Raw genomic sequence first — 17,385 nt, 5'->3', positions numbered from 1 at the left:
TTATTTATTTTCAAACCACAAGCAAAACATTTGACAATTCATCAGGAACCACATAACCTGAAGGGTAAGTATGGATGAATTAATACTGTATTGTAATATTTGGGGCCTGTGCCCATCTAGTTACATTAAATAGTAATAGTACAAACAAGATGTGTTTGATAATTAATCAAAGTGAAATTGTGATATGCCCAATTATTATGATTAAACCACAAAAGGCTGAGATGTAAATAAATAATATGCAGTCTTCATGCGGTTCATTCACTAATACTGTATCTCTCATAATCAACACGCCCGCTCTGTTTGTGCAATATAAAACAAATAGCAGAGCATTCATTTACTGTAAAGCGTGCAGCACATGCAGACTATATGTATTTACTGTATATAATTAAATCACAGCCTTTAGCAGTTTGATAAGCACGTTAAGGCATATAGCAAACTGCTTAGTCAGAAGTGTGAAGCTGTTGTCATACAACAAAATATACACACTAAAAGTCCTTCATTTGGCTTGCTGCCAAAATAAAAGCTCAGTTTAATTAGAAGTGTGAAAGTAAATGTCAAAGACATATATGACTACTGTATAGTAAATTGAAATATACAATATAGTGTTAATAATAATAATAATAATAATAATAATAATAATAATAATAATAATATCAATAATAATAATAGCAATAGTATTTATATATAATCAGTATCCCACAAGCGAGAGTACTGTTGTACTCACTAAACATGTTCATCAATGATTTCATATAGTTCACCCAAAAATGTAAATTCTCTCATTATTTACTCACCCTTGTGATATCCCAGGTGTGTATGGCATTCTTTCTTCACCAGAAATATTTTAGCTCAGTAGGTCCTTAAAATGCAAGTGAATGGATATTTCTCTTTTGAAGCTCCAAAAATCACAGACAGTCAGCATAAACGTCATTCATACAACAGCAGCTGTTAAATGAATGTCTTCTAAAGTGACACAATCACCTTTGGTGCAATAAAGATAAATATTTAAGTACCTTTTTTTAACTCTAAATCATGCTTCCATTCTGCAGCGGTATGCGCGTGTGATATAATTGCATTTGCTGCTTGAACTGCTTGGACTCCACCCTCTTGTGAAGCCTAACGGAAGCGATGGTTTATTGTTAAAAAGTACTTAATATTGATCTTTTTTTCACACCAAAAGTGACTGTATCGCTTTAGAACACATTCATGTAACCGCTGGAGTCATATTGATGATGTTTATGCTGACTGTCTGTGATTTTTGGAGCTTCAAAAGAGCTCCATTCACTTTTATTTTAAGGACCTTTTTGACATATTTTTTCAGTTTTTCTTCAAATGTGTTCTGGTGAAGAAAATAAGTCATATACACCTGGGATATCATGAGGATGAGTAACTAATGACAGAATTTTCATTTTGGGGTGAACTATCCCTTTAATACTGTGATTTAATTGTGCAGCACAGCATTTGACAAAAAAAAAAAAAAAAAAAAAAAAGACAACAATGTTGCATTTTTGAATGTGTTGTGAGGATCTGCAAGCACTTAATTTAGTACAAATAATGCAATGGTATGTTGGAAAGTAATTGTTTTATTTTCATTTAATTTAAGTTCTATGAATTTATTTGATAAGACAGTTACCTTTCATTGAACTGGAGCAGCGTATAATCGCTATGGGACACCGTTTGAGTGTCATGTGGTCTGAAGCCCTTATACAATCACGGCAGTTTATTGGCTGATGGCGTTTAAGCTACACCCTCTAGGAAGCTATGTCATGGGTTCCATAAAGGTGCTCGCTTTCGCGCTATCGATTCAGATTTTCTGTTCTTCAGTGCACAATTTGTCTGGCCCAGGTTGTACTAGCAACTCACATCGAAGTGAAGATTATTACTTCTCCCTTTTGAGGGGCATCACAGGATGGATTTTAGTACTTACTAAAAGTGCTTACCTCCATGTAAACGGTTCATTGTCGGTGAGGATTCCCATGACATGTGTGTTTCCTGTCTAGAATTTTGCCATGCGGAGGCCGCTTTGGAGGGTTCAGATTGCCAACAGTGTGACTTGATGAACATCAGGACGCTCCGTGAAAGGCTTACCTCCTTTGGAAGGGATTCAGTCAAGCCGCATGCTCGTTCTGGCCACGTGTCTGCCAGGGAAGTCAGATGACACGGACGCTGAGGAGATGGGAGCTGAGAATCAGGCCAACCTTTGGTTCTTTCTGTCATTCTCCCTGGATTCGGCTCGACATTTTCCCATGGAGTTTACACGCGGGAATGAGATGCTGCATAGCTGGCCATACTCCCTAGCAGCTGCGAAGGCGCTAAAGCGAGTGTCTTTATGGAGCCTGTGATGTAGCTCCCTAGGGGGTGTCGCTTAAGCGCCATCAGCAATAAATTGGCGTGGTTGTATAAGTGCTTCAGACCACGTGACACTAGGACGGTGTCACATAGCGATCAGACTTGGCATCTCGTTCCCCTCAGGGAACCAAGGTTGCATACGTAAACGAGATGCTTTTATGATATAATGTAATTAAACTAAAAATCGAAGAAAGAAAAACAAAATAATAATAATTAAATAAAATGGAAACACTGAATTTGGGAGAAAAAAAAAAGGAATTTGGATGAAAAAAGGATTTCATAGGGCCCTAAAAAGCACCTCAAGTGTTTATTTCACTGTGAAATAAGCCACGTAAAAATAAATTTGCAAAGATGTAGGTATAATAAAGTGTATCTATGAGACCAGGTCAGAATATTCATGTTATTAAAAATATGCAACTAATATATATATATATATATATATATATATATATATATATATATATATATATATATATATATAAATTACAACACTTTTTACCAGAGTTAAAAGTGGCTTTTACCCATTGTTTAAAAATACATTAACCCTTGGTTCAGCACAGTGTGAAAAGCCTTCTAGAGTTCCAGCTATAGAATGTGATTTTTGGAAATTGTACCTTTCTCTTGTTGGTGGGGCAGACATAGAGGTAACTCAGAACGATCTTGACTCCCACTTTATCATTCAGTCTCTCATATGTGCTTCCATAATCTGTTGATCTGCAAATAGAAAATAGAAAAATCCTTAATAAAATACTGAGGATGCATGCCCATGCAAGTATAGATATCCATGCTCCATTCATGACCCGAGCGAAATGAAAACATCCCCTTCCAAAATGAATCGAGATTGGAATTGCGCAACTCAGCTGAACTGAACAGATTTCTGCAAATTATATTCATGAGAGTGTTTCACGTTTTTTTGTTCCGTTCCTTGGCTATTTATATTTCCCTGATCCTCTGTGATGAATGGAAATTTCACTTAGACAAACACAATCTGCTGAGCATATGCTGAGCAATTCTGCCTTGTTTAACAGTTAGCAAAACTGTCATCGTGCAACCCCTGGGCATAACAGTGACAACTGATCCAAAGCATACATTGATTTGTTTAAAGTGCCTAATGATATTTATACTTCGTGCAATAGAGAAATTAGCTTAGATTTGGTTGTGGATGGTAGGGAACATGTCCCTACCAAAGATACCATTAGAATACAGAATAATCCCTAGCAATCGCATTTGTGACTTAATGTATTATACGAAGGTCTATTGAATGTATTATAAGTATGCTGTGTCACGTTTTCATTCATAGAATAAAAGTATTTTATTTCCTTTATATATATTGAATTAACAGTTTCTAATTATACTGTCTTGCATGCACAAGAAAGTTTTCAGCAGTATCTAGGAGGGTTAGGTGTCTCTGATTACAAACTGCATTTTTACAGTTTGCATTAGATGTTGACTTTTCATAAAAAAAAATAAAAATAAAAATAAAATAAAAGCAAATTGCATTTAAGCTCATATTTAAAACGTATTAATTTTGATACTGTCAACCTATTGGGTTATTTACTGTTCACCTGCCTGTCACTCACTCGACATTGTGTCGATGTAGTGACACTAGGGGTTCGATCTTGAGAGCCCCAATCCCCTTTGCTTAAAATAGAAAAGGCCAGTGAGAATTGGCGAGTGGAATTTGAATGCCAACACTCCACCCCCGGACATACGGGAATAAAAGGAGATGGCGTGCACCACTCATTCAGATTTCTTCTTCAGAGCCGAATGCATGCTTGTGTTCGTCCTCTCACCTTTCGCTTACACTGCTGGATTTTATGGTGCATGTCAGTGGTCACCCTCGCACGGTCAAGTGTTGTGCTTCCCCTGGGTGCTTCGGCGGCTGAGTCCTCCTAAAAGAGTATATTCAAAAGAGTATATTTCCTTCTAAAAGAGCTCGCTCAAATGCTTAGCGTCTTTTTAAAGATGTCCTTCTGCGTTTGCGCTACTGGATGTGGCTGTTATCTTTCCCCTCCGGACAGCCATGAAATCTATCTCGAGTGCTTGGGGTGCCAGCATGCCAAGGCAGCTTTCGTGGAGCGGTTATGTTCTCATTGCGAGAACATGCCCATCAGAACGTTGCGGTCGCGGCTCACTTCCTTCTTGAAAGCAAGGAGCCACCGCGGCTGCTCCCCAACCCGCTCTGGCCTGGGCTGATGCTCAGCCGGCTGGGTCGGCAAGCACCGCGGGCGATCTGTGGTCCTACCTGCCCTACAGAGAACCCCTTTGATCCCCTGGAGCAGGCTGAGCTCAGTAATTTGTCTCTGAAGACGGCCCTCCTGGTGGCGCTCACTTCCATCCAGAGGGTGGGGACCTGCAGGCACTCTCTGTTACCAGCGAATGCCTGGAGTTCGGACTGGCACACTCTCATGTGATCTTGAGACCCCGGCCCGGTTACATGCCCAAAGTTCCCACCATTCCTTTTTGGGACCAGGTGGTGAACCTGCAAGTGCTCCCTTCAGAGGAGGAAGACCTGGCCTTGTAGTTGCTGTATCCAGTTCACGCCCTGCAAATCTATCTGGACCGCACGCAGAGTTTTAGACACTCGGAGCAGCTCTTTGTCTGTTTTGGAGGACAGCAGAAGGGGAAAGCTGTCTCCAAGCAGAGGCTAGCCCATTGGATTGTGGATGCCATTTCTCTTGCATACCAATCTCAGGACTTGCCATGCCCCTTGGGAGCCGGGGCGCACTCCACTAGAGGTGTTGCATCCTCCTGGGCACTGGCAAGGGGGACCTCTCTAGCAGACATATGCAGAGCTGCGGGTTGGGCTACATCCAACACCTTTGCAAGGTTTTATAACCTACGCATAGACCTAGATTCGACCCGACCGGGCGGCCAGTTGGGTGTACCACTTGCATTGTGCCTTTCCCCTTTTTCAAAGGTGATAATGTGTGCCTTTTTGTCCACATCATTTCCCCATATCTGGTGAACCCCGACACCTCTTTAATTCTTAAGCACTGTTCGGTGACGAACTCGGCAGAGGAGTAATGGCACCAGGCCCAGTACTCGTGGTATACCCCTTTTCAGGTGAGCCTGTGTGCTCAGGCTCAGTGCTCCATGCATGGTGATTCCCCCTTGGTAATCCCATATGATGAATTTCCACAGTTCGGTTTCCCCTTAGGTGAACTCTGTGTTTCCCCTCGCCAGAGCTTTCTCTGCCTTGGCAACTGTGGCTGCGTACCCTCTCTGTAGATAGGGTCCTCCGATGTTATCATTCCATATGTGAACTTCCGCATTGGTTAGTCCATGTGAGGTATTCTCAACATGTTAACCTCCCTCCGGTAAGATGTGGTCTCTGTAGTGCTCTCCTTCCTGGAGAGGGAAGAGCATTTCCCAGCGCTATTCTAGAAAGATGCCTTACCTAACTCGCTGGAAGGTCACGACGTGGTTGAGCGCTTGCTGCGAGGCATGCAGCAGCTTGCCCGTGTCCACTCTTCCGTACCTCGTGACATGGTTCAGCGCCTGCAGCATTTCCTATAGGAACCCCTAGTATCACTACATCGACACAACTTTGAGTGAGTGAGTGACAGACAGGGAACGTCTTGTTTTCTGGTGTAACCTCTGTTCCCTGATGGAGGGAACGAGATGTTGTGTCCCTCCTGCTGCAGCGCTGAACTGGCTGCTGACGTGGCCAGGACTCTCTATCGGCTCCTCAGCATAAATCTGAATGAGTGGTGCATGCCATCTCCTTTTATACCCATATGTCTGGGGACAGAGAGTGGCATGCAAATTCCACTCGCCAATTCTCATTGGCCTTTTCTATTTTAAGCAAAGGTGATTGGGGCTCTCAAGATCTAACCCCTAGTGTCACTACATTGACACAACGTCTCGTTCCCTCCATCAGAGAACAGAGGTTACACCAGTAACCAAGACGTTTATGTGTCATATAAATACTAGTTTGTTTGTAAAAAAAATAAAAAATAAAAAAATAAAACAAATAAATTATTTGATTTTATGTGAATAAATAAAGGTAAATTTCTTGTTTTAACATCATTTGTACTTTATTTTGTTTGACAAGAAAATCATACCATATGACCCACATTTGGTTTTCAACTGAAGATATTTTTTTAAATGTAACACTTTTTGGATGCAGCCACATCGAGTGCCCCATGGGATTGATCAAAGAGGGCATTAGAAATTAAGATACAAGAAGACAGTTTGTTCAGAGCCTAAAAGGTCATTGAGATCTTTAATACTTCTGGAGTTATAAGCATTCCAACTTATTTATATTTCTATTTTTTATTTATATTATTATTATTATTATTATTATTATTATTATTATTATTATTATTTATTTATTTATTTTCATTTTTGGATCACAGTCATGACAGTTTTATTATGTTCCTACCAAAAACACCGTTGAATACAGATGCACATTACTAGATTTACACTTTTCAGACAAATTTTGTGTGTTGCAAAAGACCCATAGTTCTTCTGTCGACCCTACAAATCGTCATGGTTACTTGTGTATCCTCCGTTCCCTGATGGAGGGAACGAGACGTAGTGTCGATGTAGTGACACTAGGGGCCACTCTTGGGAGCCTGAGACATCTCTGGTCTTTGATAAAAAGCCAATGAAAATTGCCACTCCCCCGGACATACGGGTATAAAAGGAGCTGGTTTGCAACCACTCATTCAGGTTTTATGCTGAAGAGCCGATATAAGGTCCGGCCATTTCAGCGGGTAGTTCAGCATTGTGGCAGGAGGAACACAACATCTCGTTCCCTCCATGAGGGAAAGGAGGTTACACAAGTAACCATGATGTTCCCTATCTGTCACTCACTCGACGTTGTGTCGATGTAGTGACACTAGGGATCACTATACGAAACGCCACAACTGGCTGAACTGTGTTACGTGAACTGGCGGTGTGTGGTGGGCAGACTACTGTGTGCCTCATAGCAAGCACACCAGGTCGACACGTAACCTCCCCCAACATAGTTATGAGTGTCGAACGGCCCTTTTTGGGGACAAGTCGACTACCCAAAAGATAGAGACAGGCTTAACCCAGTCGTGGCCTCTTTTCCCCTTCTTTTTTTCCACTCCCTAAAAAAGAAGGGGGATTATCCAACTGGGCCGTCAGGTCTAGTCGGGGGGTGTCCCTCCTAAGGGGAAGACACCGCGGAGACCACACCTCGCCCAAAGAGAGGGGGGGATGTTTAAGTGGAAGAATACGTCACATGGTCTTTCCAACCATGTGGAGAGTCTTCAAGGTAGATCCTGCCCAATGGGGGAGGAGTTACTACAAACATGGAGACTGGGACAGGGGGGCTCTGCCCAAGGAAGACGCAGTTTGCCAACAGGGAAACGAACTAGCGGAAGATATATATCGCATGGGGTTAGCCTTACAGGGAACCACCACATGCGGAGCACCTACCCCAGAACAGGACTCTTACTTAGCATGTGTACTGGGCCGGCAGCGAGTCACTCTGAAAACTCAACTGCCACAGGGCTCGGAGGAAGTCACCCAGTGAACAAAGTTTGTGAACACTACTGGGAATTAATGGCGCATGTCTTCAGCTCCAAGGGAGGTGGAAGGCGCTATGTGCAAGTGATACACCCAGCCAGCTATCCTGGGCTTATCTGCTTGTGTTGCGTGCCACTACCTGGGACGAAACCGGTTCCACCCGGAGGTTGTAGAACCTTGCAAAGGTGTTGGGTGTTGCCCAGCCCGCTGCTCTGCAAATGTCTGTTAGAGAGGCACCTCTGGCCAGGACCCAGGAAGCCGCTACACCTCTGGTAGAATGGGCTCGTAGCCCTACCGGAGGCAGCATGTTCTGGGCGAGATATGCCATAGTTATGGAGTCAATGAGCCAGTGGGCGATCCTCTGCTTGGAGACAGCGCTTCCTTTCTGCTGTGCACCAAAGCAGACAAAGAGCTGCTCAGAGATTCTAAAGCTCTGCGTGCGATCCAAATAGATGCGTAAAGCGTGCATCGGACGCAGCAACGACAGGGCTGGGTCTGCCTCCTCCTGGGGCAGCGCTTGCAGGTTCACCACCTGGTCCCTAAGAGAGGTGGTGGGAACCTTGGGCACATAGCCCGGTCGGGGTCTCAGGATCACGTGAGAGTAACCCGGACCAAAATCCAGGCACGTTTCACTGACAGAGAACGCTTGCAGGTCACCTACCCTCTTGATGGAAGTGAGCGCAGTCAGGAGGGTAGTCTTCAAGGAGAGTGCCTTAAGCTCAGCTGACTGCAAAGGCTCAAAGGGGGCTCTCTGTAGACCCTGAAGAACTACGGAGAGGTCCCATGAGGGAACGAGGTGTGGTCTGGAGGGATTCAGCCTCTTGGCACCTCTTAGGAACCTGATGATCAGGTCGTGCTCTGGGGGTCTTCGCGTCGGGAAGAACACCACTTAGTGAACAGACGCCACTTAAAGGCATACAGGTGCCTCGTAGAGGGGGCCCTAGCCTGAGTGATTGTGTCTACCACCACAGGTGGATGACCTGCTCCTCATCCTCCCTGACCTTGCACAGGGTCTGTGCAAGCAGCCTCACTGGGGGAAACACATATTTGCGTAGGCAAGGGGGCCAGCTGTGTGTCAGCGCGTCTATGCTGAGGGAAGCCTCGGTGAGGGCGTACCAGAGCGGGCAGTGGGAGGATTCTTGGGAGCTGAACAGGTCTACCTGTGCCCGTCCGAATCGACTCCAAATCAGCTGGACCACCTGAGGGTGGAGTCTCCACTCTCCCCTGAGGTTAACCTGCTGTGACAGCACATCTGCTGTAGTGTTGAGGTTGCCCGGGATGTGAATGACTCGCAGCTACTTGAAGTGCTGCTGACTCCAGAGGAGGAGATGGCAGGCAAGTTGTGACATACAAAGAGAGTGCAGACCGTCTTGGCGGTTGACATATGCTACCGTTGCCGTGCTGTCTGTCCGAACTAACACGTGCTTGCCCTGGATCAACAGCCGGAACCTCCGCAGGGTGAGCAGAATTGTCAACAACTCGAGGCAGTTGAAGTGCCAATGCAGTTGCGGGCCCATCCAGAGGCCGGCGGCTGCGTGCCCATTGCAAACAGCGCCCCAGCCCATTTTGGAGGCATCTGTCATGACCACAACGCGCCTGTAGACAAGTTCTAGAGGAACACCTGCTTGTAGAAACGAGAGGTTGGTCCAAGGGCTGAAAAGACGGTGACAGACCGACGTGATGGCCACGCGATGTGTCCCGTGGCGCCATGCCCATCTTGGGACTCGAGTCTGGAGCCAGTGCTGAAGCGGCCTCATATGCATCAACCCGAGCGGGGTGGCCACCGCCGAGGATGCCATATGCCCCAGGAGCCTCTGAAAAAATTTCAGTGGAACCGTTGTTCCCTGTTTGAACACCTTCAAACAGGCCTGCACCGACTGGGCGCGCTCGTTCGTAAGGCACGCCGTCAAGGAGACTGAGTCCAACTCCAATCTGAGAAAAGAGATGCTCTGAACTGGGAGGAGCTTGCTCTTTTCCCAGTTGACCCGAAGCCCTAGTCGGCTGAGGTGTGAGAGCACCAGGTTCCTTTGTGCGCACAACATGCCTTGAGAGTGAGCTAGGATTAGCCAGTCGTCAAGATAGTTGAGAATGCGAATGCCCACCTCCCTTAATGGGGCAAGGGCAGCCTCTGCGATCTTCGTAAAGATGCGAAGAGATAGGGACAGGCCGAAAGAGAGGACTTTGTACTGATACGCCTGACCCTCGAACGCGAACCGCAGGAACGGTCTGTGTCGAGGAAGGGTCGAGACGTGGAAGTACGCATCCTTCGGGTCTACCGCCGTGAACCAATCTTGATGCCGGACGCTCGCCAGTATGTGTTTTTGCATCAGCATCTTGAACAGGAGTCTGTGTAAAGCCCGGTTCAGTACTCGCAGGTCCAAGATTGGCCGCAACCTACCGCCTTTTTTCGGTATGATGAAGTAGGTGCTGTAAAACCATTTCTTCATCTTGGCTGGAGGGACAGGTTCTATCGTGTCCTTCCGTAGGAGGGTAGCGATCTCCGTGCGCAGGGTGGCAGCGTTTTCGCCCTTGACCAAGGTGAAGTGAATATCGCTGAACCTGGGTGGGCGCCTGGTGAACTGAATCGCGTAGCTGAGTCGGACGGTCTGGATCAGCCATCGCGATTGGAAAGCGTGAGACACGCGTCCAAGTGCCACGCAAGGGGGACAAAGGGGACAACGTCGTCGGACGTACCGGCAGGTGGGGCCTCGCGGCGGGGAGGAGCATGAGGTTCCACAGCACGTTGTGGCCATGCTGAGTCTAGGGACATCGAAGCATTTACCTGGCTCCTTGTGACCACCCCAGAACAGCCTGGGATGGGGGAGGAAGAGGCCTATCCTCAGGCGCAGCTGTGTGCCACAGCTGGGCGATCGGGGCGGAAAGGCCACCGCTGGAGCGCCAATCCTGCAAGAAAAAGCCCGTGGACGGTAATTGTGGTGACGACCGTACACACTGGGCATGTGACCCAGGGAGGAAGGAAGCCGCTCTTTTGCTGAACGGTTGGGTACCGCAGCCACTTGGGCATGCGGTGAAATCAAACAAAAAGGCAACAAAAGATTTTCCACCCGGCCCTCCACCAGGGGATGGAGTGGTCTTCTTACCAGCTCCACGTGAGTGGGTTCCCTCGTCCCTGGGTCGCCCGTCACAGGGGCACTTCGAGGACCTCCGTGGGTTCTTTGGCGCCGGCTGTGAGACGGGTGGCGTTGGCTTCCTGCGGTGGGCTCCACGCTGGGGCCGGGCCGAAGGGGTGGGCTGCGGTGGAGCCGGTGCAGTCACCACAGGGCGACGCCCTTGGCGACAAGCAGATGGGGTGCTGGATCTTGAGCTGCACCGGGGCAGGATGTGCCGGATTGCCTCCGTCTGCTGCTTCACCGTCAAGAACTGCTGGGCAAAGTCCTCGACGGTGTCGCCGAATAGGCCCGCCTGGGAAATGGTGGCAGCAAGGAACCGTGTCTTGTTGGCCTCACCCATCTCGACCAGGTTGAGCCAAAGGTGGTGCTTCTGGACCACTAGTGTGGCCATCGTCCGCCCAAGAGACCACGATGTGACCTTCATCGCCCGCAGAGCGAGGTCGGTCGCTGAGCGCAGTTCCTGCATGAAATTTGGGGCGGAACTACTCTCGTGCAGTTCTTTCAGCGCCTTGGCTCGGTGGACCTGCAGGAGAGCCATGGTGTGCAGGACAGAGGCGGCTTGTCCAGCAGCACTGTAGGCTTTAGCCGTCAGGGACGACGTGAGCCTACAGGGCTTGGACGGGAGCTTAGGGCATCCGCGCTAGGTGGCGGCACTCTGCTGGGCATAGGTGCACCGCGAGCGCCTTATCCACCAGGGGAATTGCCGTATAGCCCTTGGCCGCTCCGCCATCGAGGGTAGTGAGAGCGGGGGAACTGCGGAGTCGGGGCCGGGCAGAAAAAGGTGCCTTCCACGACTTTGTCAGCTCCTCATGCACTTCCGGGAAGAATGGCACTGGAGTGGGGCGTGGCTGCTTTGAGCAGCGCCGCGAGCCCAGAAACCAATCATCAAGCCGAGAGGGTTCAGGGGAGAGTGGAGGGTTCCACTCTAACCCAACGCTCGCGGCCGCCCGGGAAAGCATGTCCGTCCGTCCCCGAAAGGGGAAGCCCAGCTGAGGCTTCTGCGTCCGACTGGACAAGCCCGCTCTCCGATTCTGCGCTTGAGAGCTCATCATCTTCGCGGGCTCTGAACAAGAAGCCAGACTCGCCGTGAGACGAGCCGGCGAACTCATCCGGAAGCCCGATTGGGGCAGACGAGCGTGCTGGGGAATGGGAGGTCCGCAGGGGGATACCCAGCGGAGACGATCCCATTGGGGTCCCCAAATCGCCCCCAGTGCTAGCCGCGCTGGCCTCATACCCGTAGGTAGAAGGACCGAGGCGGGGAGCTTTTCTTATGAAAGCAAGCCGGGACCGCAACGTTGCCATGGTCATGTTCTCGCAGTGAGAACATGAACCATTCACAAACGCTGCCTCCGTGTGGGTCGTGCCCAGACACGAAAGACAGTGATCATGACCATCCGAAGTTAAGAGATAACGACCGCAACCAGGAATAACACACGTCTAAAATAAGACGCGTCTTTAAAAAGACATTCCGTGTGTGCGCTCTTTTAGAGAAATATATACTCTTTTAGAGGGGAAAAGCTCTTTCAGAAAATATACTCTCTAGTTTTTTCTGCCGAAGCGCCCAGGGGCGTTCTTTGCAGTGCACCAGTGCAGAGAAGGGAGAAGCCGCTGAAATGCGCCATCAGATCCAGCAGAGGTGAATGAACAGTAGTATTCAGCTCAATGAGCATGACCATTCAGCTCCGAAGAGAAAATCTGAATGAGTGGTTGCATACCAGCTCCTTTTATTCCCGTATGTCCGGGGGAGTGGCATGCAAATACCACTCGCCAATTTTCATTGGCCTTTTATCAAAGACCAGAGGTGTCTTGGGCTCCCAAGAGTGACCCTTAGTGTCACTACATCGACACAACGTCAGTTGTGAGTGACAGATTAGGAACCAGTTCCTCAGAAACTCTTACAGATTCTTATGTGCCTAATGCTTAATGAAGAGTTTTTGGAATGCTCATATTACTTTCTGATTCCCTTCTTTTCTTGAACTCTCTCTCTCTCTTTCTCCCTCTCTCTTTCTCTCTCTCTCTCGCTCTCTCTCCTGCACTCCAACACCCAATTTTATCTTATCAATTCTGACTTTCCGTTTTCTGCTATCTCTTTTTTTTTTGCCTCCACCTTTCTTTTTCTCCTCAGCATTACCTATTTTAGCTGAGTAAAAGTCCAGCCCATGATTCGCCCACCACTTTCTCTCTCTTATTAACCTCTCTGCAAAAAAAAAAAAAAACAAAAAAAAAAAAAAAGTGTTGGGTGTTGTTGAAATAGTTAGCTCCACTACAAATTACTAACATAAAGTAGTTAACTATATTGAAGCTATTTAAGGGGGCGATATATTTTAAAATGTATATACAGTATATAGGTATATATATATTAGGGATGTAACGGTATGACGGTAACGTTGTATTAAAAACAGACGGTTTCCATACCGTTGACTTTTTCTTAATGATGTGTATATGCATGTGAAAAATATATATATATATATATATATACATTTAAAAAATCCCAAGTAAATTAATTATATTTCCATTTACTAATGGTTCATTTAATAAAAAATTATAAAAAAAATAAATAAATAAAAAAAAATCACTAAAACATTTTTTAAATGAAAGATGAGAAAGTCGCATTCAACATGTCATGTCACTCTGTCAGAACAACGGACAGCAGCACATGAGCGCTGTGTAGAACGAAATGTCGGACTTGAAGGAGCCTCTTTTACCCCACCTAAGCGGTTAAAGTCCGCTCTGTGGGAGTATTTTGGTTATTTAAAAGAAACAAGAGGCAACATCAGTGTTGACGGACACCTTATTTGCAAAATGTGTCGGAGAAAAGTGTTGGCTCAGTCTGGAAACACTTGAAGCACCATCTCCGAGAGCACCATCCCACAGAATTTGTGGACATGAATGTAAGCGAAAACTTCTGTTAATCAATTAAAAAATATAGATCCCTTTTCATAGAATACATAAGCAGATGCAATACATGTTTTCAAGACTAGTTACCCATTATTTGGAATTGGTTTATAAGCTTACATTGCGTTAGTGCTTCTGCTTTCTAAGCGCATCTGTAACATTTTGAAAGACTAAGGCAATGATGTATTTGTAAAATAATAAAAACCCACAGAAAGTCAAATTTACTGTGGTAAAACATTAATATATTACCTACAAATGTGACCTGATCCATCATTTTGGGTCATTTTGCCCCCAAAACGCATTTTGAATGAACGAGAAAAGTCTCAGCCATCAATAACAGATTAAGAAAAAATATATAATTCACATATACAAATTAATGCACAAATGTAATATTATATTTAACATTTTGGCAATATACTCCTCTTGAATTTATTGCTCTAGTCAAATAATGAACTACGGGCATTAGATGAGGTAAATGTCGCGCGTTAGATGACAAGCCGACTCCCCGTGGTTGAAACATTAGCAGATTAAACATTTTAGTAATGTATACTGTATCTTTTAAAATCTCTGATATTTTCCATTTTGTGCTACTTGTAATGTACATACAATGATGCACCCGCGGGCCGCGAGTGTTGCTCAGTGACGCTGCTCGAACTTGAGGCAAAAACAGTGATTGGTGGTCATGGCAAAGACTGTTAAAATAACATTTATTTTGTGAATTTCATGATTAAAAGAAAAATTAAATATAATGAAAATCCTTATGTCTCATTTTGTTGGAGCAGGTCACAAATGTATCTTGTTTGGCTCAATTTGATATCATAAACTTTTTAAAATTACATCCATTCATTACACTGCATAAAATATTTTTCTCAAGATATATTAACTTGACTTCATTTACGCAATATATTCACACAGTATAATATAATGTTGTGTTTTCAGGGCAATTTATCAAAATTCAACAAGGTTTATGCTTAAAACAACACTCCTGCCTCAGCACAGTTAACATAAATATGCTTACTTTTTTGCATCACAACCTACCCTGACTTGATATAGAGTATGAATCTGATTTGACATATTTTACATTTTTCAATTATATTAAAAACCATTGCAAAATTATTATTATTATTTTTTTGCTTTTTTTAAACTTGTTTTATGATTATATTATGTGTATGTCATGTGATTAAGAAAGTGTTCTAAAGAAACGTAAAAAAATTTCTGTTTATCAGACATGTGCCAAACCTAAAATTACAGGTTTATAAGATAATAAGAACCATTATACCGTGATACCGAGGTATTTTTTGTGATGGTTTTCATACCGTGAAAATTTCATACCGTTACATCCCTAATATATATATATATATATATATATATATATATATATATATATATATATATATATATGGCTGCTGCATTGCGAGCTCCGACACAACATAGTAATGTTTTGTTTGTTTTGTTCACAATTCTTATGTTTTTTGTATTGGATGTTGTCTGCCTTATTGTCTACGACAGACAAACACTTTTGGACATTGGTTCAGCAATTTCACACCATAAACCGGACTTCAACTTCCTCAATGCCGACTCGCTGTTTACAAACACGCAAGCGGAGCCCTTTGTCTGGGCCGCATGGCCGTGGAAACGCAGGAGGAAAAGGGGAAACAGAGCCGGCGTTCTCATCAGAGTAAGACGCCGCGCAAATCGACCCCCGCTACCCACTATTCTACTGGCAAATGTTCAGTCTCTGGATAACAAGCTCTGCGAGCTGAAAGCGCGGATCTCTTTCCAACGAGAGACGAGGGACTGCTGCATTATCTGCCTTACGGAAACTTGGATGTCTGCGGAGATTCCAGACTCAGCCATTGAACCCGTGGGGTTCAGCGGACAGAGTGAAAGACCTCTCAGGTAAAAGTAGAGGTGGTGGAGTATGTTTTATGATCAACAAATCCTGGTGTGATCAGAGGAACGTACATTCAATCAAGTCTTTCTGCTCTCCTGATCTGGAATTTCTCATGCTTCTGTGTCGACCATTCTGGCTACCGAGGGAATTCACAGCGGTCATTATCACTGCTCTGTACATCCCCCCACAAGCCGACACAGACAGGGCACTCAAGGAACTGTACGGGAGTATAAGTGAGCAGGAAACCGCGCACCCTGAGGCCGCGTTCATTGTGACTGGGGACTTTAATAAAGCCAGTTTCAAATCAGTCGCACCAAAATACCACCAGCACATTAGTTTCAACACACGAGGGGACCGGGTTTTGGACCATTGCTACTCTCCCTTCCAGGATGGCTACAAATCCCTCCCCTGCCCACCATTTGGCAAATTGGACCACTCTTCCATTCTGCTTCTGCCCACTTACAGGCAGAAACTGAAACAGGAAGCACCCACCCTCAGAACGATCCAGCGCTGGTCGGACCAATCAGATTCTACGCTACAAGACTGTTTTGATCACACGGACTGGGAGATGTTCCAGTCCGCCTCTGATGACGACATCGAGCTTTACGCTGATAGTGTAATGTGTTTCATAAGAAAGTGCGTAGAGGACGTGGTTCCGACCAGAACAATACGATCTATCCGAATCAGAAACCATGGATAAATAGCGATGTTCGCGTGGCACTTAATGTGCGGACCTCCGCTTTTAATTCCGGGAATGCGGAGGAGCATAAACAAGCCGGTTATCAGAACCGCAAAACATCAGTACAGGAGCAAGACTGAAGGACGGTTTAACACCACCAACTCTAGAAGCATGTGGCAAGGAATTAACATCATCACGGACTTTAAAGGGAATAAAAACTCCACCATGAACACCGCTGCCTCTCTCCCGGATGAGCTAAATATTTTTTATGCTTGTTTTAAGGAAAATAACACCGCCCTCGCGGAGAGAGCTCTCGCGGCCGAAGCTACAGAGGTTAGTTCACTCTCCATCTCTGTAGCGGATGTAACCCGATCCTTCTGACGGGTGAATATCCGCAAAGCTGCAGGCCCAGACGGCATTCCGGGCCGTCTACAGACATTTTCAACCTTTCCCTCTCTTTGTCTGTAGTCCCCACTTGCTTTAAAACATCCACCTTTGTGCCTGTTCCAAAACAATCAAAAATAATTTGCTTAAATGTCTGGCGTCCTGTTGCTCTGACCCCCATCATCAGCAAATGCTTTGAGAGACTAATCAGAGATTACATCTGCTCTGTGCTGCCTCTCTTTCTTGACCCATTGCCGTTTGCTTACCGCAACAACCGCTCCACTGATGATGCCATTGCATCTACAATACACACTGCTCTCTCCCACCTGGAAAAAAAGAATACTTATGTGAGAATGCTGTTTGTAGACTACAGCTCAGCATTCAACACCATAGTGCCCTCCAAGCTAGATGAGAAACTCCGGGCTCTGGGCTTAAACAGCTTGCTGTGCAGCTGGATCCTGGACTTCCTGTCAAGCAGACGCCAGGTGGTTAGAATAGGCAGCAACATCTCCTCATCACTGACCCTCAACACTGGAGCCCCACAGGGCTGTATT

General features: G+C 45.7%; 1 protein-coding gene across 1 annotated transcript in view; it reads right to left on the bottom strand.

The window, feature by feature from the left end:
- Positions 1-17,385, bottom strand: part of LOC127445306 (VPS10 domain-containing receptor SorCS3-like) — a 424,873-nt gene that overhangs the window by 166,794 nt on the left and 240,694 nt on the right. Inside the window, exon 3 of the mRNA XM_051705291.1 lies at positions 2,961-3,060. Within this exon, the coding sequence (XP_051561251.1) occupies positions 2,961-3,060 (100 nt within the window). The remainder of the gene's footprint in view (positions 1-2,960; positions 3,061-17,385) is intronic.

The sequence above is a fragment of the Myxocyprinus asiaticus genome, chromosome 8 (genome assembly GCF_019703515.2).
Source record: "Myxocyprinus asiaticus isolate MX2 ecotype Aquarium Trade chromosome 8, UBuf_Myxa_2, whole genome shotgun sequence".
NCBI lineage: Eukaryota > Metazoa > Chordata > Actinopteri > Cypriniformes > Catostomidae > Myxocyprinus > Myxocyprinus asiaticus.
The sequence above is the reverse complement of the archived record's forward strand: the minus strand, read 5'-3'. Positions and strand labels throughout refer to the sequence as shown.